Source organism: Argopecten irradians, chromosome 11 (assembly GCF_041381155.1).
Source record: "Argopecten irradians isolate NY chromosome 11, Ai_NY, whole genome shotgun sequence".
Lineage (NCBI taxonomy): Eukaryota > Metazoa > Mollusca > Bivalvia > Pectinida > Pectinidae > Argopecten > Argopecten irradians.
Window position 1 is genome coordinate 34,819,718 of NC_091144.1, and position 24,888 is coordinate 34,844,605.

Here is a 24,888-nt window from a genome sequence, read left to right on the forward strand (position 1 = left end):
AATATATAGAAAATCGTCAGGTTTGATGAATTAAACCATTCAAAAGGACAGGGTAAAGATGTTGGATCACTTATGATAAACATTAGTTACAGCAAAGAATTTATGCATTGTATTTTTTTTATTATTTATTATAATGCCTTGTGTATATTGAGATGGAATCATACATGCAGAAATCACAATTACTAATAACACTGTATACTACTAAATGGAATAGACATAGGCCTACTGTACATACTGTATGTAATTTCACTAACTTGTTACATTGGTGTAAATAATAATATACTACCAAATATCATGTTAAGCTCTTTTTCGTACTTGTATTAATTTTCAAAATATTTGAATTCATTTTGATTCGGTGAGTATGAAAATTACGGCACGTACAGAATGTATCCGGTTTATGCTGTTACCATTACACGGGTTTAAAATTAGTATCTCCCTATTGCCGGTATAATGTTTACATTGGCATTTGTGTGTTATTCAGGGAAGTAGACTATGCTTCCTGTATACATCAGTGGTTTTAATCTTATATTATTTCTAGAGTCTTTCGAAATATAAGTGGGCCAGATATATTCTCCAGAGGCAGCATCCCCCTGAGAGAGTTGAAACAGGAAGCGGAAGTGAAATTGAAGAGGATGAGACAAAAATGGCGGCAATAATTTCAGGACCAGTGCTTGCTTCATTATTTTATGACCAGTCAAGTTGTTCTGGTGATCAGGTACGCATAAAAGGAAGCATTTATATTGTATATAACACAATAGAAATTGAGATGTGTTTGAGTTAAAGTTGTTTAAGCTGATTTGAAAAATATACGCAATTTCAGATTCTTGACATGCCCCGTTCTGACAGTGTCAGTGACAAGCTGACTCATCAGCTGGCTCCGAACGAATCGAAAGCTGCTGTGCTTAGATGGAAAACGTAATGACATAGAATTTTCTTGTACCAATATTTGTATCTGGGGATCAATCATCTTATCTTGAGATTAATTATAAATTAAGAGACAATGGAAGAAAGCATTCAATGAAATGAGTGATGAATTGCCACTTTTAAAATGCACTAATGACTAATGGTGCTTTTCAACACAAACTTATAGGGATTACGTTCTACAAAATAATCGCTTTTAAGTACATACATTTAATGTGACTGAAGGCAAGGCCTTAAATTACGCAACGAGATGTTTCAGTAACCATTAATTATGCAATGTTAAAAAAGTTCAATTTATGGAAACAACTGATCCAAATTTTCTGTTTATTTTTTTATTCATATATTCACACTCTATCCTTGTCCTGAAAACCCCGCTTGAGAAAGAAACCCACATAAGAGAAGGAAGAAATTGTTATTTCCGTATACCGAACAGGTATCCATTTTTGGTCTGTAATGTACCGGGCGGGGGCTTAAATTGTCACCTAGTGTTTCCCACAGTTCTAAATAGCATGGCGCCGCGCTGTACCCTTTTTACCTGACGCCATGCCCTTATAACCTAACGCCCTGCCCTGTTTGTCCCCAGTACACGTTTACTAAACTACCAAAATACCAGCAGGCAGTGGCTTGAACAAAAGAGGTGTGACTACTTCCTGACCCCATGACAACACCCCAGTGGCCCTAATTAGCAGCCTTGGGCTATTTCCACCTTAGCTTGTGGTGTCACTTTCAGGTCTGTGTATTACGTAAGTTGAAGTCAAGCAGCCGATCGGCAGCCTAGAAAACAATCAGCTTGCCTTTTATTAAGTTTTATGACTACAGCTAGTGAGCACTTCTACAAAAACAAATACTGCTTACTACTGTAAATGATTTACTCCTGTTTTTAATGTTTAATAGGCCTATCTATACTGATGAATGTCACAAGCTTTGCAATTGTAATGGCTGCCATTTTGGGTATATTGTAATAGTTGATCCAGATTGGTTCACAATCTCAGGATTTTACTAACATTTACGTTTTAAAGGGACAATTCAGTCTAAGAGAATATTGAAATTTGTACATATATCGGGAAAAACTCAGTTTTAATAGAAATTATATCAGTCGGTTTTACTGTGATACGCCTGAAAAGCCCATGGTGGTGACATATGTGCAGATGATCAAACTCGCTCAAGCTCGCTGTCCACCATTACACATTGTGGTCAAACTTCTTGTATGCCGAGCCTTGTCCCTTGCTCATAGAGTAATGCAACTGTTGTCTAGAACTGTTCAAATCGCTCTGACATTAGTATGTTTACCTATTAGGTGAATTGTCTTGTCTAAAGATCATTTTATCACCTTCTCAGTGGTTATGTTATACTACTATTGTAGTTTATTTGTTTAACATACATGCACTTTGGCTCGGGTATGGGTACAGCATCCATATTGTACCTGCTAAATTGTATTGATCAACGATTTGATATTTCAACGATATTAATTAAAATAGTAATACGTAACAATGACATGGAATTTGGCAATGTTTTACGTTATATGTTTCATAAGAAATGTAGAACAAAACATTTATGCTATATATTTTGCTTCTTGGTTAATTAAAAGAATAAGCCTAAGTGAATTGTCCCTTTAAAAATGAGAAAGGTATTGTTTTAAGAATTTCAATGTGAATTTATTTTTAGACAAAAAAATTAAAGGGACAATTCATTTTACAATAACATTAAAATTTGTATATATATCGGAAAACCCCCAGTTCTAATGGAAATTAGATCAGTCGGTTTAACTGTGATATGTCAGAAAATCCCATGGTGGTGAAATGCGTGTGAAATGTTCAAACTCACTCGCTGTCCGCCATTACACATTGTGGTCGAATATCTTGTATGCCGAACCCAGTCCCTTACTCGTAGAGTAATGCTACTTTTGTCTAGAACTGCTCAAATCGCTCTGACAGAAGTGTGTTTACCTTATTAGGTGAATTGTTTTGCCTAAAAAATCATTATATCACCTCCACAGTGGTTATGTAGTTCATTTGTTTAACGTGCGTGACTTTGGCTCGGATATTGGTACAGCGTACATATTGTACCTGCTTAATCGTATTGATCAACGATTTGTAATTACAACGATATTAATTAAAATACTAAACAATGACGTGGAATTTGGCAATGTTTTACGTTATATGTTTCATAAGAAATGTAGAACAAAACATTTATGCTATATTTTGCTTCTTGGTTATTTAAAAGAATTAGCCTAAGTGAATTGTCCCTTTAAAAATGAGAAAGGTATTGTTTTAAGAATTTCAATGTGAATTTGTTTTTAGACAAAAAAATAAATAATGATAAAATTATTAATAGCAAATTAATTAAAACAAATTAAATAAAAAAGAAATCTACTTTTTCTCACTCAGATTAAATTACATTTTGAATACTATACTGTAACAATTATCTGTATTATCTTAATATCCTGTAAATTTAAAAACATTATTTTAATTAATTATTCATTATTGTGAAACATATGAAACTTATTTAATTTGATACAGTATTTTTAATATTTCAATGATGATATATTAAAATAAAGGTAATTTAGGATTGAAATAAAGGCATTTTGCCCAGTCTTTAAGTTAATATAAATGAAATTTTGATCTTTCTACTTGTGAATCAGTTATAGTCATGATCATATGGTCGGCAGATTCTAATTTCCAAAAATCATTTTTTTACCCAGAATAATTAAAAATGCTCCACCGCTGACAAATGGTGTTTTTTCACTATCAAATACAGGAGGAGACGATTTAGTATTTGTCTTCAGTTACAAAAGTTTCTTACTTTACACCATTACCACAGTTAAAAAGTTTGAGCTTCTAATTTTAATTCAAGTTACAAATATGAAAAATAATTAATTGCATCCCTAAAAAATTCCGTGGCACTATATTCTATATGGAATGAAGTAATGATTGCGCATACACCAAAGGCGAAATAAATTATTTCATGTTATTTTTAGGTCACCTGAGACGAAGTCTCAAGTGACCTATTCTAATCGCCTTTTGTCCGTCGTCGTCGTCGTCCGTCGTGCGTCGTGCGTCGTCCGTCGTGCGTCGTATGTCCGTAAACAATTTACATTTTCGACTTCTTCTCAAAAACTGTTGAAGCAATTTCAATGAAATTTTGCACAAACCTTCTAAGGCATAAGGCCAATCAAAATTGTGAATTATACGGTCCCCACCCCCCAGGGAGCTATGGGAGGGGCCAAAAGAGGTTAAATTGACTATAATTTCAAAAATCTTCTTCTCCACTCACAGATGTGATGGAATTAAATACTCTTCATAGATAGAAAGGTCATAAGGTCATTTACAAAAATTGTGAATTATATGACCCTGGGGTCTCGGGTTTCCCCCTGGGGAGGGGGTTAAGTTTACTATAGTTTATATAGGGAAAACACATTTTTGAGTATTATTTGATCATTTGTAATAGGAAATGAGTCAAATATTGTCAGAATTATCAGTATGAGATTGCCATTGAATCCTATTAACCAATTTTCCATGACTGAACCCCAGGGGCCTTAGGGGCGGGGTCAAAAGGGGTCAAATAGGCTATATCTTCAAAAATCTTCTTCTGAAATTCTGGAAATGGTAGAATCACATACTCTTCATAGATTAAAAGGTCTTGAGGTCCTTTACCAAAATTGTGAATTATATGACCCTGGGGTCTCACGTTTCCCCCTGGGGAAGGGGTCAAGTTTACTATAGTTTATATAGTGAAAACACATTTATGAGCATTTTTTGCTCAATTTTAATACGAAATGAGTCAAACTTGTTTAGAATTATAAGCATGAGATAACATTTTAATATCCTGGTCAACCCCCTCGGGGCAGAGGGGCGGGGCCGAAAGGGGCAAATAGGCTAAAACTTTAAAAATCTTCTTCTTAAATACTGGAAATGGTAGAATCAAATACTCTTCATAGATGGACAGGTCTTAAGGTGTTTTATGAAAATTGTGAATTATATGACCCTTGGGTCTCAGGTTTCCCCCTAGGGAGGGGGTTAAGTTTACTACATATAAGTTTTTATATGGAAAAACACATTTTTGAGCATTATTTAGTCATTATAATAGGAAATTCGTCAATTGTAGTCAGAATTATCTCTATGTGATGGCCATTGAATCTTATTACCAAATTTTCCATGACTGATCCCCAGGGGCCTTAGGGGCGGTCCCAAAACCGGTCAAATAGGCTAAAACTTCAAAAATCTTCTTCTGAAATTCTGGAACTGGTAGAACCTGAGATAGCATTTAACATCATATCCATATTGGTCCTGGCCGACCCCCAGGGGCGAGAGGGGTGGGGCCAAAAGGGGTCAAAATGGATAACATTTCAAAAATCTTTCTCCTGAATTCACTGATTTGATGGAACCAAATAATCTTCATAGATTAAAAATTTATAAAATCACTGACTGACTTCAAGGGCCTGATGGGCCAATATATATTTATAGTGTTTATATGCATGTCTTTGTTTCATTCTGTGTCTGAATTCAGGTGACCGCTAAGGCCCATGGGCCTCTTGTTTGTTTTAATTAGGCATATATATACACGATTAAACACCAATTATTGTTCAAATGAAGAATATCATTTATGCTCTGTCGGCGGTGAGCATCTTTAAATAGATGTCCTGATATTACTTAGAAACTCAGAGAGTTTAAAGCATTTAAATGATATTTTAAAAGTTGAACCAGAATGAAATAAACAACAATAATTTTAATATTTTCCCTTGTAGTGGAAGTCGTCGATATAACCTTTGTGCCCATCTGATGGTTATTTATCGCGGTCAAGGTGCCCTTTTCAAAATCTAAGCACCATGCCCTTTTTTTTCCTGTGGGAAACACTATTACTAAGATATATTTGGGTAAATTGGGTCCCTGTTATGAATCACTAACTACACTGCAGCAGCCAATATTTACAAATAATGATGGTTACTATCAGAAACACTATCCAAATGAAAGCTCTATATATACTATTTACAATACATGAAATAATGACAGAGTACCTCTCTGTACTATAGTACTACAATACACCAGATGAAGGGAGACAACTCCTATAACAATAGAGCGCAACACACTTCAGTGCTGATCACGGCCCTTCACAGCTACTATATAACAACTGCCCGCCGTTAAACGTGTACTCCGACACATACGTTGTTAGCTCGTAGCCCGCTGACTGCGAGCGTGTCCCAAACACTAACACAGTTAGCTGTTACCAGCCCTACTCACGACTACCTATGTTGTGAGTGTTCACAACTACCTAGTAAGTGGTCGTGAGCTTATGGCGCGACTATCTCACGACCTGTAGTCGATATGTGTGTACCAACCTACGTAACGCTAAGAGCTGCAAAGCTCTAACCTCAACAGCTATACAAAACGACTACTGGTCCCGTAGCTCGGTATGACACTGATCAAGGCAAGACTTATTCAGCCACTTCTGTCTTTCAGTGCCAATACCTACTACCTTGTCGATGTTAACAGCTTGACGTTCAGGACCAAAAGGTGAACAATTCGCCTACTCGCTCCCTTTTATACTGGGAGAGAAAGCAGCGCCCCTAGTGGCATTCATCATAATTATCTCGGAACTCCTCGGGTTTAACTAACCTTCAAGAGGTGTTCCCTACATTAAAGTCACCAAAACGCTTACACTGTATACTGCTCTGACAATGAAGCGTCTCCCTAACGCTAACAATAACAACACATGTACAGCGAAGCACATGTGTTACACATACATGACATGCAGTAAGGCCTATTTTTGCCACAGTCAGCTGATTATATTGGAAGGTGGTCTATCACTTGAATGCTTGCAAATAAAGAGCAATGACACCGAGTTTCTGTCATATGAAGATCAAGTACATCGGATCATGAAAGCGTTTGAAGTTTGATTATATAATAAGCTGAATTCAAAGCATCGCATTCACGCTGATGGGACTTTTTACAGTGGTTACTTGACTTAATTTTTACTCTAGAAAAATGGCAGCCGCAAACTGAAGCTGTCATTGTGTAGGATTGAAATTTGAAGATTGTGTTTTTCTTATATTTTCATGTATGTGTTACCTTATTAAGAAGGGTATTTATATAATTATTTTCTGATTTTTTTAGAACAAGGACCATATGTACCAATGTATTAAATGCTTATCATTTTGGTTCCTATTATATATATCGTATATATATATCGTATATATTTTCACATTGACAGGAGGGACTTTTAATAGGAAAAGTGAGCCATTCAGTAAAGGATACCATCAGCGACTCTCAAATCAATAACTACAAGGTGGAGACAAAACTCTGTAAGTTTCACATACATGTGTAACAGGAGAGGAGAAAATGTAGCTGATAGACCAGGATTCGAACCCATGACCCTCTGAACACTAGCAGAGTACTCTACCGAACAGAAACATATATACATATAGAGATTGGCAACTCCGCCATTTTTACGATTGGCAGATGTACCTCCGTATGTCCCTAGGCGCTTTTAGATAACCTCTTATAGTTAAATACAGCAGAATAACTTTGATATGTCATAAAAGTTCAGTTATTTTCAGATGGTTAATTTGAGTACAATTTTGGATAGGAAAAAAAAATTTAACCCATATATTGAACAAAATGCATTTCAGGTTTTGAATGTCTGATTTTCGAAAAACCAGATAAAATTGCTGATTTTCATGCTTTCAAATATCTTATTGAATAACATCAATCGAGAAAACTGGTCACATCAAACCATGATATAATGTTTAAAGTTTGTTTTGATATAAAAAAATAAAAATATCATGTTTAACTTTAAAAGAATACATTAAAAGTAGTTAGCCAAGGGGAAATGCCTATAAACGGGAGGTACATCTGCCTGTCAACAAAGACAAAAAAGGAGTTTCCAATCTCTGTTAATGTTTCTGTACCAACTGAGCTACGTACCTGGTCACAGATGTTCGATCCAGTCCAATACCGCTTCACATGTACTCTATGTGTCAGTGTCAATAGCTAAATCATCAATACTGTTTTTCAGAAAGTACTGAATAGATTTGTGTCAAATTCTACATGTAGCTTTTCCAAGATACCTTATTTAAGTGTATTATAGTTTGATGAGGGATGGGGAAAACATGGCCAATAATTATATATAATAGGTAATCATCTTTGATTTTGACAATTGAAGTTTGTTTCTCTGGCTACCCCCCGGGGGCCTGAGAGCTATTTCCATATAAACGACTTCTTCTCTGAAAAAATTGGATAGCACCCATAAATGCATAGCTCCTTATTGGGTGTGGGAGTAAAAGATCCATGGGGCACAATTTCTATTTCCTATAAAGACTTCTTCTCTGAAAAATAAGCATGGATATTAGCACCCCATAATGCATTGGTAGCATCTTATGGGTGAGGGATTCAAATTGTGCAAATGTGGGGCTGACCCCCAGGGGGCCTGAGGGGCGGTCGAATGTGGCAATTTGGTTTTCCATTATAACGACTTCTTCTCATGAAACTAAGCACAGTATCAGCACCCATAATTACAATGGTAGTATCCCTTATAGTGTTTCTGCAAATGATAGGGCTACCCCCGGGGGCCTGAGGGGCGGGGTATAGTGGCTCAATTTCCATATAAAGAACTTTTTCTCTGGCATTTATGGGATTTCGCTCATTGCCAATGTCATCCAAAATTTTGCAATTGATGGGCTGACACACCCTTGCCAAGGGGTGGAGGGGTCAATTTAGCTACATAAACTACTTCTTCTCTGCATGGTTAAGAATGGAGAAGCACTTATAAAGAATGGTAGCCATCCTTATAGGGGCTGGGAGAAAAACAGTTACCCCGGGGCCTTTAGACGGCAATAGATGTATAACAGAACAGATATGTAAAACGTATTTGTATGGTACATGGAGTGATTCAAAATTAAACTTTGAGGAGTCAAAGGTAGAGTATTCTGTAGATGAATTAGTGAGCGATAACACGAATAAATTGCTATTTGGATATGATATAGAGGTTTTAAATGCAGCTTAATTAAAGATCCAAAAACTATAGAAAATGGGTGGAAATCAATGATCCCTTTGAGATTTCTAAATTGTCGTATGTTTTTTTCAGATATTTATTATGTCACTATAATTAATGGAACAGTTAATTAACAGAACAGATAATACTACATGGAGAAAAAGGTAGGTGTTATTCTGGGTTTATCCAGTTGCAAATTTAAAAAATAAAAAATCAATATAACTTTATAAATAATTAATGGAATTTCAATGATCCAGATTCTAAAAAAAATTATTGTTTATATTTTATAAAAAAAATTGAAGAAATTTGTAAAATATATTTTTTTGTCTGTCTTACTTTGCACAAGTGACAGCTCTATGGTGTTGTTTAACTTATAACCATTTCGTTACCAAAATTTACAATATATATTTATATATATATTACCATATATGATAAATTTAAAGAAGGATAAATTTCCTTAGCGGGGTTGGACGAAATCTATAAGAAATAAAATACAATAACGGAATGACTAGTAGCGCTTTCGCCCCATACAAGGGAGCTTCTTTCAGACTATTATTATATATTATACAATAATAATTATTCCAACAAACGTTTTCTCAAATAGTACATTTAAAAGTACAGACAAGCATAATATATAATAACTGGTAAATTGCAAAACAAACTGTTTGGGTCTTGCCCAAAATTCATCAATTACCCAGTGCTCCAGATAATTTTTGGAAGGATGGGTAATTGTAATAGCATTTTTGAAGCAACACAAAACTTCACAGTGATATTTTGATAAAAGTTGTGTGGTCATAGAATAAAGTTATCGTTGATAAACAAGCAGTTGTGCAAATATCTATCTGAAGCAAGAGCCAGTTGATGCAGACTCTTGAAAGATGACTGGAATTCATTTTATTTTACAAAATTTCTTCTGATTTTATTTCTGGATGTAAGAACAAATATTTGTAGGGGTAATTTGTACACATTCATACAATTTTTAAAGGTAATTGACAGATATTCAGTTGGTATTTTACCGGTGTACTCATCTTAACTTGAGCACTGAAATCACTGTCAGCAAACCGTATTGCCAGCAGTATTACCAGTGCGGCGACTGCACATCTGGCATGCTCCAATCGATTTTCAATCGTCCCTGTGTGATGTCTTAGACAGTTAAGACAAATTGTAAATAAATTTCTTGTTGGTACTTTAAAATTTTTCCATTGAGAGAATGTGTTATGTTTTTGGATATATGATGAGCTGCATCAGTGTGTAACACTAAACGTCTGTTTTTGTATCGCCGACGACGATAGTTCACAAAAGCGATACTATGGTGTTACTGATAGTTGCTTTAAAGGTTGAATGCTATGTCACTAAATTGAAATTTGGATATATATTTTTTCAGTGTATAGTTGGCTGGTACCGTTCCCGCAGAAACACGGTAAATCGCCTGTCTATGCGCGAGAGGAGTGTACACCAGACCCTTCTCAGGTCACTACCCTCCCGGGGTCGTGAAGATTTCTACTTCCTCTTGTCTACATCATCCAACACACCAAACAAATCCACACACAACTTTGACTTTGGATTCTATAAACTGAAAAAGGAGTAAGTTTTAATAATAAGTATTTTACCTTTATTTTGTATTCCCTATTGTGTACTATTGTTATAATGAAAACAAAAATTTACATTAAATTGCTGAGTCCTTTTACTTTAAATGTTCCTCAGTGTTAACAGGACGCACATAATCAACGGATCAAGTGTACTAGGAGGTACTCCTTTTGCCGTTTGATTTCTAATTGGGTCCTTGGTTATGTGGCAGCACCTGATTAGGGCTGTAAATTGAAGATACAAAAGGCAAACTGAATTAATAGATACGGACATATATATACACGATAAACACCAATTAGCAAATGATTAAATTACCACCTGAAATTGCAAATTGTACTGCCTCTCCTGAAAGATACTATAAACCAACTAAAACAAATTGGTCTAAGACTTGATGGCTGTTAGAGAGTTTTAGTAAAGGAAGATTTACTCTGTTTCAGCAATGACGAACTTACCAAGGTGCCAATCAGGATCACAAACTTAGAGGACACTACCACTAATCAGTACAGAGTAGATAGTAACTGTACGGCGTCGTCTTCCTCAGGGATCTACGCCTCCGTCATCTCACAGTTTCAGTAAGTACTGTACCCTCTCAATGTAACTAACCAGTACAGACATTAAGTGTACGGCGCCGTTCTTCCTCGTGGTTCTACGCCTCCGTCAATTCTTTGTTACTGTATAGTACTTTACCCTTTCATGTGTAAGCGAATCAGTACAGGAACAGTAAGTGTTTACGGCGTCGTACTTCCTGTCAGGGATCTAGCCTCCCGTCATCACACGTTACAGTATGTACTGTACCACTCTCAATGTAACTAACTAGTAGTAGACATTAAGTGTACTAGTTATAGCAGTAAGGTACGGCGTCGTCTTCCTCGGGGTGATCTACGTCCTCTGTCATCTCACAGTTCCAGTAGTACTGTACCTTCTCAATAACTAACCCAGTAACTAACCCTTGGGGAGTAACCAAGTAAGACAGTAAGTGTACGGCGTCGTCTTCCTTGGGGATCTAACCATCATCTGACCAGTAAGTTGTACCGCGGCTATCGTCTTCATCTGGGACTCATACGCCTCCGTCGTCTCACAGTTACTGTATAGTACTGTAGCCTTTCAATGTACCTAACCAGTACTGACTGTAAGTGTACGGATAGTCTTCCTCGTGGATCTACCCGCCTCCAGTCTGTCTCTCAGTTACAAGTAAAGTATTTTACCGTCTCAATGCTAATCTAAAAAGTACAGGACAGTAAGGTGTACGTCATCGTCTTCCTCGTGGATCTACGCCTCCGTCATTTCACTGTTACAGTAAGTACTGTACCCAATGTTCAATGTAACTAAGTGTACGGCGTCGTCTTCCTCCTTACAGTAAGTACAGTACCCTCTCAATGTAACTAACAGTACAGACAGTAAGTGTACGCGTCGTCGTTCCTCGGGGATCTATGCCTCCGTCGTCTCACAGTTTCCAGTAAGTACTTTACCCTCTCAATGTGTAACTTACAGACAGTAAGTGTACGGCGTCGTCTTCCTCAGGGATCTACGCCTCCGTCATCTCACAGTTCCAGTAAGTACTGTACCCTCTCAATGTAACTAACCAGTACAGACAGTAAGTGTACGGCGTCGTCTTCCTCGTGGATCTACGCCTCCTTCATCTCACGGTTCCAGTAAGTAACTTACCCTCTTGTAATTCATAAGAATGAACATTTACGGCGTCGTCTTTTGTGGATTGTTTTCATTGTTTTATTTTGATAGGTCTCTAACCAGTACAGACAGTAAGTGTACTTGTTACGCGTCCGTCTTATCACAGTGTTATCTATTTACCGGTGGGGGGGGGGGGGGGGGGGGGGGGGGGGGGGGGGGGGGGGGGGGGGTGGGGGGGGGGGGGGGGGGGTATTTGATGTGGACAAGCTGGTGCCATGCCTAAGAAGTGAAAAAGATCAGTTGTTTGGGTCAGCCTTACAGTAAAAATTACAGGTTAGTCTTATGATCTTTATATATTGGACGATGTTACCAGATAGCTATATCTTAGAATGTAAATGAGTTAATTATGGATGTCATAACAGTAAGTGTCGGCGTCGTCTTCCTCGTGAATCTACGCCTAGGAAGGCCTTCATTCTCAGGCCACGGTTCCAGTAAGTAAATTTTAGGTTTTGATTATAAGAATGAACATATTTACGGAATTTTTTGTGGATTGTTTTCATTGTTTTATTTTGATAGGTCTGAAATCCTGGACAAGTCTGGCCATGCCAAAGAAGTGAAAAGATCAGTAGTTTGGGGTCAGCCTTACAAGAAAAATTACAGGTTAGTCATTTGATCTTTATATCTGCCGATGTTACCAGATTAGCCAATATCATAAATGGTAAATGAGTTAATTATGATGTCATAACATGTCGCGTCATACAATGCAAACTTTGCATCCAAGGCAGATTTGAGCTGTGTTATGTAGAAACAAAATGGAAAGTTTTGCTTTTGTGTCCGTAAATTTCTTTTTATATAATAAATTGAATCTTACACTAGTAAAGGCTATGTAAGGCCAAAAATATTATTTGTTAGTTTCTCAGGCCACTTTTTTAAAAAGTCAGTGCGGGCGGCGGGAATATTTTTTTTTTTTTTATTTCTCTGAAAACAATGCGCAGATAACATTTTATTTTTTCCTCATTGAAGGACATGAAAATCAATGAAAACACGTGTAGAAAAATGTAAATTCTTACTCAGTCTTTAAGAACAGGTTTTAAATATCTCAATCGTCACTATATCCAAAGAAAATCCAGTTGAAAATACATAATCCTGGGAGGAAACATTAAAAACATGATCCTGGGAGGAAACATCTTTTGAGCAAATGCTGACATCAGGCAGCCATTTTTTACCGGAAATAAAGGGTGCATACTAAAATTGGAGCCAATTTCCGGGTATATAGTTTTAAATGTCGATGCGACGGGGCCTGAGAAACTAAGAATTAATTTTTTTTGGTTAAAAAGTTTTATTTTCTAAAAATGCCTTAAATTCTTGTGGCATGCAAACGTAAGGGACGGGATACTTATGAAATAAAACCTTATGGCCTTATTGCATCAGTAATGTCTCGTGAAGAGATAACTTAAATGGTTTCTCAACTGGGCGATAATACATAAATTCAAATATAAATAGATATAGATCTTCTACCCTTTCCATTCAATTTCTTTTCACAATAATATGAAGTTGTATTTTCCTCGAAACCAGTTCAGTTTAACTTCAGTCAGACCTGTCTGTAAAGACCATCCAAGGGGCAGAGAAAAATGGTCTTTATAGCCAGGTGGTCTTTATACACAGGTTGAATTGTGTTAAAATTGGTAATATGGGACCCTAGAAAAGTGGTCTTGTTAAGCAGGTGTCTTTACAGAGGTGGTTGCTAAGACAGGTTATACTGTTATTTGATAGGATCTGACCCGGGAAGTCGAGAGGAGTGAACGACAGTTGCACGCCGTGGAACAGGAGGTGAAACAGCGTCGACAGATGATGGAACAAAGATTAGAGACGGAAAGAAATAAAAAGGCTCACAGCACCACCCCACCACCAGCTTACGATGCTACTCCCATTCAAATCGTCACCACCAGTTCAACTCCCGACGACGCCATCTCTATAGCAAAACAGAAACGTAAGATGTTTTAGTGTTTTCCAATGGTTAATATTGTATTTAAGCTTTGGTTGGTATACATTTTGGCTGTTGATTAGCGTGTCCAAATAGGTAAAACTGTGTGAAATACTGCAGAAGTTATTATTTTTCAAATTTCAAATTTTAGGGTAAGATTGATTTTGAATAGATTAGTGCAGGGATAAATTTGCTCTGTTGCAGTTATTGTTTAATTAACGAATTGTCCATATACTAAAAGTAATGGCCCACGATTCCTCGGTCATGCCGTCACGAGTTTTGCCCACACAATATTTGGACATGGGTATAAAGATAGGGTCACTCCCTCAGTCAGCCAGATTGGAACTAAGGCGACAGTTTGATTCTCCAGAGCTTACTTTGTAACTCTGTACAGTGGTGTTAGAGGTGCGGGTCCGGCAGTGTCCAAATAAAGAAACACTGAACGCAAACTGATTACCAACTAGTTTGTTTTTGATTAGCCTATTGGTGGTGTCACACATGACAACAATATGATGTTTCGACAATCATAACGATTGTCTTGCTTAAGTATGATAAAGATATCTTAACCAGTAGACAAGATATTTCTGCTGAGGGTATGAAAATAGATATTTCTGCTGAGGGTATGAAAATTAGATTTGTTCTGAAGACAGAAGTTGATTTTTACAGTAAATATTTCTTTGTTGTTTAATTGTTTGTATGTTTTCAAACTAATGATTTCTTTACAGGTGAGCAAAGAAGAAAAGACAATAGCAAATCTCTAAATCCAAATATATCGTCAGGACGACCATCGTCAGCCAAGGCAAAATCAGATCAGGTTCATCCCTTGATGCGACGCTTGAGCTCCGAGCTGGACGAGCCAGCGCCCGCTCACAGTCGTCGACTTAGTGATGATATAGCGTTTATAGACGAGGAAGTACCGGAAGTCACGGAACCAGACGAAATGGACACGATGTCTGACAATGATTTAAATATAGAAGGATATACAAACTCAACAAATACTCAGGGGTCAGAGTTCATCTCATTACCTCAAGGTCAAACTGTACAATTAACTCTGCCTAGAATGAATGTTGAACCCCACAAGGGTCAGTCAAAGCAAACAATACCGACAGTTACATTAAACCACCAAGATAAATCCGACTCGTCTAATAAAGACCATTTCTCATTTGTGAGTGGACTATTAGCCGAGGAAAAAGTCAAACCCACTAAAGGAAAGACAAACTCTAACAAATACTCCATGACAGTGCCAATCGGGGGTCACATGACCGCCCCTCAGAAATCCTCTTCCAAAGCTGCCACGGCTATGGGTGCAGCAGCAGCAGCTTCTGCCATTAGCAACAAGACTGACGAACCAACTCGTCAATCGTCACGGTTACAGAAAAAACAGCTCACAACAAACGTTGTGGTAAATAACAAAGGTCAGAGGTCAAGCTCAAAGCAAGGTCAACAACCTTCAAGATCAAGGTCAAGGTCGAAAGAAGGAAGGCTAAAAGAGACAAATGTTGGTAATTTTGATCATCCATCTTCTAAGGATAAAGGTGTGAAAAATAATGTGATTAACCATGATGGAAGTCTTGAAAGTTCGTCTGCTGCCGACGTGCAATTTGAACAGTCTGAGAATTTCAAGGAAGACCAGAGCGATCAAGATGTTCACAAAATAAACGATCACGGACAGTTAGACACCTATCAGATATCATCATCACCCGTGTTTTAAAAGCGGCGCACAAGATCAATTGTTGATATTTTTATCCTTTTCATTGATTTATGTTCGGTTTATAGTACGTATACATGGCTTGTCCTCAAACTTTTTTGATCCATAATTAAGGAAAACCAATTGTTGTGAAATTTAATGTGACACATTACAAAGTAATGCCACCTCAAGTGTAAATGCATGTTGCTCCTGTTTATGGCTTCCCTTCCATTTTCAAAGTTTATTACTTTTTTTTGTAATATATTTTTTGAAAAATTGTGATAAATTATTGATTAGAAAGTATAAGATATGAAGAATATGATGTGATGCAATTACCGGTAATTTTTTTTGAAATACAGCATTTGTTTGCTTTTTCAAAAAAATTTTTTTTTTAGTTATAAGGATGTGTAAAATTATTTTTATGTATACTCCTACTGTAAAATCCCTCTTAATCAAACAGCTTGGGTACTGTGCCTAGTGATAGGCCAAATATCAATAATAATAAAAAAATCAGTTGATATATCCTTTCCGATTCCAATTACCGATTATGAAAATCTGGAATCAAAAATATTTGTTCCATCCTTACTAATACTATGAGTTGTTGTTAAACCTTTTCTATTCTCAGCGGTAAATGAACTTTTATATGAGTATCTGAATTATCTAAGACTTTAAGCTTTTCTGCGAATAATCCATATCCAATATAAATCACTGAAAAGTGATAGGAACCCATTGGGTATTCAGGATGATCTACTACTGGTATTTACCCTTTATATAGAGGTAGCCAGAGCTATCAGCATATAAGGAAACATGGAGGTTCACTTATTAGGATATCAATTCTGGATGATACTCTTTCAATTTTCACAGCCACTGTAATATTGGCAACAACTGTTAATTTGTCCTACCTGACGTAATGTATTTGACCAAATAAGCACCCAGAGTGGTTAAAAATTTTAAAAATTGGGCTAGCATTTCATAGAATTATTGCATAGAGTAAACTACTAGTCAATTAGCAAAAGAAATCTTCACGGCTTTCATAGTTTCAGTCTGTCTTCTAGTCAATTTGAGTGAAAATGAGGGCTTAAAAAGGGAGAGGGGCACTTATAATTAAGGATGGGGACGCTAATTGTGTCAAATATGGTAAGTCAATATCAAGGCATTAGATGGCATTAAATGGTATATTTAAAAGACTTTTCAAAAATATAAGAATGTATATTTTTATATATCCTTGATAATCCAGGGGTTACTATCACTGTCGTCCTATCCACCTCTAGACTATGTCATGTCAAAGCTGAAATAATTTCAGGAGAAATAAAAAAAAAAAAGATCAATCACAGGCCTTAAGAGACTTTCTCTGAAGATTATGGCGAGTTAATCTCAACATACAATGTACCATTTTTCAATTCTTTGATGTACATCAAAGGACCAAACTACCTGTCTGCTCTCACACAGAGCCTTCAGTTTTGTTACGGCAAAGTCTAGGATGGATCATCATCAGATACCCACGGTAGATCACACTATGCTACACTACACTTATCAACCATTTGTCTGCGACTATGGAGATGGATACAAGTCAGTGATAGTAACCACTGGTATTCATAATTCTCAATACTTCTTCAAAGCATTGTTCAGTATTATTCAGCTTAAGTAAATGCCATATGATCAAGTAAGATTATATTTTTCTTTAAAATTAGATACAACAGGAAATGTTTTTGTACAAAAAAATCTAAAATATGATAAGTTACTGCTAAAGTATATTTTAGCGGCTGTTACACATATATATAGTTCTATTTTTAGTTTGCGATAAATCATTGTATGAAAAATCATTAAGCTATGGGTTATTTTTTTTAAATTGTTTGTATATTTACAAATTCTTTTGAAAGCTATATGTGTCTTTTTAAAGCTATTGTTTTGCTATGACTATTTTGTATTGATGGTGCTGAAGTTTGATTTGTGTATGCTGATAGAATATTAATAGTATGTTTCTTTGAATTATTTTATTCATAAATAAAAAATTATATCAACATTAAAATAATGATTTTTTCGGTAAATTAAAGACAAACTGAACAAATAGTATATCAATTATTAATCCATTCACCCCTGAAATTTCATAATGGACTAGTCTGCATTTGTACTCTATCAATAGAATAAGAAGAGTTCATTTGTGACTTAAGGGGTGGATAGGTTAAATTAACCGTTGATATACACTTATTTCATTTCTGCTGAATTCTGCATAAGAAAAGTGACGTACAATGTATGTGTTATACATAGAACATAAAGCAAGAACAAACATACATTGTTTCTGTCTTACATTGACTTTTGTTGTATTTTCATTGTGAAAATTATTCTAATAATATACCAATTTGTTTTCAAAGGAGTTATTTCCCCTTAATGTGCTCTTTATTTTTCCATCATGTAGAGTTATGTCCCTTTATGAATCTAGAAAATCAGCACACCATAAAACTCTTCTCAGACAATTATTTTACTGAAGTATATGATTTTACATTGACTTAAGTCAAGAATTTGTCTGAGAAAGTTTTATGGTGCAGGCCCCTGATTCAGCGCTAGCAACATATCTGTTTTCTTCATAGAGTACTTTCCGGTTATCATTATATTACAGTCCTTGTATTTACATGAAAATGAAATAAAATAATATAATTCATTTGTCAGATTGCAATAATTAATATAATGAAGATTTAATACCAGAGCCCAGTTTCATGAGCTTTCTTAAAAAAAGAACCCCTTAACTTAAATTTCTCCATGAGAAAGCATTACGGATTTTAACAAAGGCTTCTTAAGTTAATATATCCCTTTACTTCTGGTATGTAATCCTATGAAAAATTTTAAGTTAAGGAATGTTAATAAAACTGAAGCCATCTTTCAAGGGCAGACAACTCTAAGTAAAATAAGGGATTACTACATGTATAGGCATTTGTTATCCCTTGTTTAAGTGAGATTAGATGTACAGTGGAATCTCTCGAAACCGATCATGGTCGGTGCATAAAATTTTGGCCGGTTTAGAGAGGATTCGGTTTGGAGAAGTGAACCGAATACCGATCATTCAATCCGGATATATTCGATCGGAAGTCGTTTTTTACACTAGTGTACCGCATGTATGCCCAGTGTTCGTTAAAACCGACCGATATTGATTGATAATGTGATCGGTATTCGGAATTGGGAGGGATCGGTTTTTGGAGGTTTTATATACTATTAATAAAGAGGAATTCATGCCGTACATGACATCCATGTTCGGTTTCTAGAGGTGATCGGTTTTGGAAGGTTACACTTTATAAAAATGTTAAGGAATGTTTATGAAATATGCTTGAATGTTTTATAAACTTTTCATAAAAATTAATCGTTTCAGACAAAAGTGAAACTTTTTGATTGAATTTGTTTTCAGCTTTGGTTTAAATTAATGAATGCATCCAAATTTTCACTATAAAAGATACCTGTATAAAAAGTTATTAAGCTACATCGTTACAGCATTAAGAATACTTGTTCTACTTCACAAAGCTGTCTACAAACAACTAATGTCTACATTGCTCAGCCTATGTAACCTAGAACCGTTTGTTAACCATGTTGTTCTCTCCTAATTACTTTATACTGAACAAGTTAGATAAGGTCAAAAAAAATGTCTGTTTAGGGTTAAATTGGCAAAAAAATGGGGTTGGTAGGTCGGGATATTTTGTTTGTTTGTTTTAATGAGTTTCTTTCACTCAAAAATAATGGCCAGAACAGCAGTCTGAGATGGAAATCCCAATTTAAAAAAAAAAAAAAAAAATTGTAGGGGGAGGGGAATTAAGGTCAGGGGTAAAAAGTGAGGGTCAGTCGGGTAACCCTAAACAGACATATTTTTTTTTGCCTAAATGTTATTAAGTATTACTGGTTCAGTCTGTTCCTTATGGTTGTAAGTGGTGATTATTAAAGAGTCATACTTAAAGTTTTAACTGTTGGTTTTTACTTAGAACCAGAAGAGACCATGCACTGGGGTCAAATGATTAGGTTTTATACAGAGTTATCTCCCTTCATAGTGAATTAGGACCTCATTACTTTTAGCAAATATTAGTTGTTTTCCAATCTCTTCTCGGGTGCATTGCGGTCCCTATATGTTGCGAGGACTGCAATGAACCCTGAAAGAGATTTTTTCGTTTTCTGCGAACAATTTGACATAACAATCAATATCTACCCACAAGGGCAGATAACTCTGTAATATGCTAATAAGGAATAGACTCACAAATAAACTCGGCATTATTTCAACAAAACAAAAGTGTGGAAAAACTGGGCTTGGCTCAATGGTTTTATTCAAACAACAAGTAATCAGATGAGTGATCTAACTGAGGAAATTTACCAGAACGGGGAGTATATCAAGATACGATATTAATCAGATTGAACAACAAATTAAAACAAGGCGCAATATCACAATAACAGGACGTCTGTGGAATTCTGAAAAGAAGAACAATAGGATTTTAAGAAATTGTTTAATTATAAAATACCAAAGACTTTAAAGATATATAAAAAAAATCAAATTTCTTCAAAACAATGCTATTTAGTTAAAGAGACAATTCAGTCTAAGAGAACATTACAATTTGTACATATATCAGAAAAAATCCAGTTCTAATGGAAATTAGATCAGCCGGTTTTACTGTGATATGCCAGAAAAGCCCATGGTGGTGAAATGCGTGTGAAATGTGCAAACTCGCTCGTTGTCCGCCATTCTAATTGTGGTCAAACATCTTGTATGCCGAACCCTGTCCCTTGCTCGTATAGTAATGCTACTTTTGTCTAGAACTGCTCGAATCGCTCTGACAGTAGTGTGTTTACCTTATTAGGTGAATTATCTTGCCTAAAAATCATTTTATCACCTCAAACGTGGCTATGTAGTTCATTTGCTTAACGTGCGTGACTTTGGCTTGGATATGGGTACAGCGTATATTTTGTACCTGCTTAATCGTGTTGATCAACGATTTGTAATTACAATGGTATCAATTAAAATACTAAACATTGACGTGGAATTTGTCAATAATTTATGTCATATGTTTCATAAGAAATGTAGAACAATACATTTATGCCATATTTTGCTTCTTGGTTATTTATTGGAGTGAATTGTCCCTTTAAACAGTTGAGTTTTTACACTGTATTAATTTAATAATTGGGCTGCTATTTAAAGGCCCACTAACTTTCCGGAGTAAAACATAAAGGTTTCTTAAAAACGTTAATAACATCACAAAATAAATATTTATGGCCTAAGGTTACAACATCAAACATAACAGTGGAGAGTCATTTCACTGTTTTGCCGTCTGGTAGTGGCGCAGTGATAGTCAACTACCGCGCGGTATTTAGGACGACGGCGGGAAACATAAGACGACCCGCGTTATGAATAATACCATTTTAATTATTTAAATCAAATTGTTCAGAAGGTGATGATACGTGTAGTATTAACAACAAGTTGATAACTTTTGCAACTCTACAAAATTATCGATCTCGTTTTACATTCCCATTTAAAATTTAAAAGCCGATTCGGAAAGGTAGTGGGCCTTGTTTGCATGTTCTCCTATAAATATTTTTCGAAGCTATTAAATTTCTATTAAATGTACGGTTTGCTGTTTAGTTAGCATATATAATAACACAAAATCTCACCATTTGATGATTTGTGTAGTGTACATGTCAGCGTTTGTGATCTACGCTTAACCAGCGATGTTTCCGGTGGCGTTGGTCAGGATCAGGATGGCGAAGAAAAGAAGACCTGAGAAAGAGAAATAGAATATTATAATCGTGATAAATAGAATATGATAATCGTGATGTTTTAGTTTTGAAATAAAAATGCTCTTCTTGACTGATAAATATTTGGAAAAAAAATGCTGCTTTAGCTAAAACACATGTTTTATGATTGATAGATAAATTATTTCTTTCATACCTACACATGTGATACTGGCTGGTCTAGGGCAATACACTCATGCCGCCTGAAGCTGTATTGAATGGCTACCCATACAATAAAGCCTCGTGACGTCACAGCGTTAACAAAATATTTTTTTTTTTGTGTGTGTGTGCAATTTTAACAATTTTTTTCAGAAACTAGTCTGGATTTACTTTTAAAAATACAAACAACGGGAATTGAGTTGAACATATCAATTTTCAATTTATGGTGAATTGACTTGCAGTCCATGCCGTTATCGTTCGAATTGATTTCAAAATAATTCAATTTTGCTTGTTACGAGCATTTTCATTGGCTTAAAAATTTACTTTATCAACCCATAAAGGAACAAATGGCGTCGCCGTTAGTAACGTTGCTTCTGATTGGCTGAGATGACGGCGTAATGATTTCATAGACAAAAGAGTCCCAAAATGAATTTCGAATATTGAAGAGATTATCTTTAGTAAATTGAATGGTAAGGATTAATTTGAATACATAAAAAATCTATTCAAGTTAATCCTTAAATGTGCGGAAAATCATAGTACTAAAACTGCAATAAAACGTCGAGGTATGAGAGAAAAATATTCTTTCATACGTGTATATGAAGGATAGGGCTCACAAAATGTTGTAAAACCCTCGGCAAGCCTCGGATTTTACGACATTTTGTCACCCTCTGGTAGATATCCATATTCTTCATATCCACATATGAAAGAGTATTATAATCTGTACATGATTTATTGTTTAATGCAATTACAAATAAGAAATTACACTTTCGGAGTACACGTACAGCGGTAATGAATTTAGACGTTCTATAAGGCCGAATGAAAATTACAATTTGTATTACGACATGAACATCAGTTTAGCTTTACGGCATTTTAGAAAACATTGAACTAATTACATATAAACATCTGAATACAGTCAGACCTGGCTTAACGACCACCTCTGTATAAAGACCACCTGTTAAATAAGACATGTTTCTCAGGGTCGATTTCAACGCAATTACAGGTAAGTGTATTTAATTAAATGGTCACAAGAAATCCGGTTATTACTAACCGAAATTGAGGAGATTGCTGGTCTTGGCTCCCTGTGCGCTCTGGAGGGCGTAGTTATAGTAATATCCAGGTCCTCCATATCCTGGCTGGTAATACTGGGCCGCCACGAAGGCCACCAGACAGGGGATAAGGATAAGCATCAAAGTCTTGTTCATCTTGACTGGTTTGCCTTACGACCGAGGATTCTACAGGAAGAAAAGAAAGGTTTTTATGACCAACAAATAATCATACCCTGCCTCCACTCCGTTCCCGGCATTCGTCCGTCGGTCAGAGCTACGTCATCGCAGCTAGACAAATGCATGTACAAATTGATAAATCAGAAATGGTTTTCTCGCCGATTTTCATATTTCTGACGTTGTAAATCGAGGGAATTGTCCTTTCTCAAATACAACCCATTTCAGATTTAATTTTTTTTCATATCCATTTCTTTATCAAAACATTGGTTGTATTATTCGCCCACTAGTGACCTATGAAAATAACTTTGTGGTTACATCCTTACGAACATCACAGAAAACAGTACTTTATCATTTTTATTTTTCTATTTTTGGTAAGCAAGTTTGTACAGAAGGTACATTTGTATATATTTTCTGCGTAAATACTTATTACATGTATCTAACAAAGCAGCTCGAAAACCTCATTTTTTTCTTTACACATTTGAAATCTACACGAGAAATGCAAGGAAATAGGACCCATTTCGAAAAAGATATGTAAAGATTCCGGTCGGTTAGCTTCTTTACCAGAAAAGAAAACATTATACAAGTGCATGAAAAAGAAAATATTTTACATGTAGATAATAAATTATTATAGGGAGACGAAAAACGAAACATACGTTCAACATGATTAACGAATATTAATTAAGTACGATTATTAAAAATAAGAGAAATAAAACAATTCTGTAAAATTCTAAATCCGACCACTCACCTTACGCTGCAGGTATAGAATGATTTGTCTGAACGACCACAAGATATTTATACTGGTCAGTGGTCAGTTCGTGTCCGGAGAGGTTACGCCAGTCCATGCAATGCTTCCTTGATGTCGGCCCGCGCCCCGTCGCAGTGTTGTAAAAGGTACGTAATGATGGACCCGGAAGGCTGGACCGTTTGAACCACTTATTTGAAATGCTCCGTAACATTATAGACTTGCCCGTTGATGATTTAGATAGACCATGGGTAGTCCTCTAAACCTGTCTGTGTCATTTGGCCTTTTTTATTAGAAAAAAACCCTAATAATATAGACAGGGAATACGATATGGTAACGACTGTGCATTAAATTTAAAGATGCTCCACCGCTGACAAATGGTATTTTTTTCACTATTAAAACAGGAGCAGATGATTTAGTATTTTTCTTCAGTTACAAAAGTTTCATACTTTACACCATTACCACCATTGAAAAGTTTGAGCTTCTAATTTTACTTCACGTTAAAAATATAAAAAATAATTAATTGCATCCCGAAAAAATTCCGTGCCACTATATCCTATATGAAATGAATTATTGATTGCGCATGCACACTAAAGGCGAAGTAAATTATTTTATATTATTTTTGTGTTAATTATATATATATATATATATATACCCGATTAAACACCAATCATTGTTCAAATGATGAATATCATTTATGCTCTGTCGGCGGTGGAGCATCTTAAATTTAATCTAATTGAAAACTATGGACATACAGGCCGAGAGCCTCATATCATAAGACATGTTACACAGATTATATGTTGTAAATAGTAAAGTACATTCAGGTGAAAAAAGTATCAGTAATAACCATGCATGTTGTCCTTTAGATGGTTTCCCAGTAGGAGTTAACAGTCTTTAGCGGTTTCTGTATTCACGACCGACTCTGGTAAACAGTTCCAGACGCTATCAACCATATTCACTATCCCTGTTGTCGGTGGATATTGATGTATTACTTAATTGTTTTATCATCTATGCTATCACTGATTTTATATTTCATTAAAGATGCTCCACCGCCGACAGAGCATAAATGATATTCATTATTTGAACAATAATTTGTGTAGTGCCACAGATTTTTTTTCGGGATGCAATTAATTATTTTTCATATTTTTAACTTGAAGTAAAATTAGAAGCTCAAACTTTTCAATGGTGGTAATGGTGTAAAATACGTTAGTTTAGT

The 24,888-nt window shown here is 35.7% G+C and overlaps 1 protein-coding gene and 1 long non-coding RNA gene across 2 annotated transcripts; one reads left to right on the top strand and one right to left on the bottom strand.

The window, feature by feature from the left end:
* The first annotated feature begins 174 nt into the window (after window positions 1-174).
* LOC138334587 (BRISC complex subunit Abraxas 2-like) lies at window positions 175-19,394 on the top strand. The gene is given in 9 exon segments (XM_069283238.1): window positions 175-715; window positions 7,129-7,219; window positions 7,733-7,893; window positions 10,292-10,491; window positions 10,932-11,066; window positions 12,700-12,737; window positions 12,740-12,783; window positions 13,897-14,113; window positions 14,833-19,394. Coding segments are annotated over 9 exon segments (1,944 nt in total). The 5' UTR covers window positions 175-643; the 3' UTR covers window positions 15,819-19,394.
* Window positions 19,395-20,058: 664 nt separating this feature from the next.
* Window positions 20,059-22,956, bottom strand: LOC138335405 (uncharacterized). Its single transcript, XR_011210275.1, has 3 exons — window positions 22,756-22,956; window positions 21,429-21,534; window positions 20,059-20,234 (listed from the first exon to the last, which is right to left on the bottom strand). It is a non-coding gene; the product is annotated as an uncharacterized lncRNA (long non-coding RNA).
* Window positions 22,957-24,888: the final 1,932 nt, after the last annotated feature.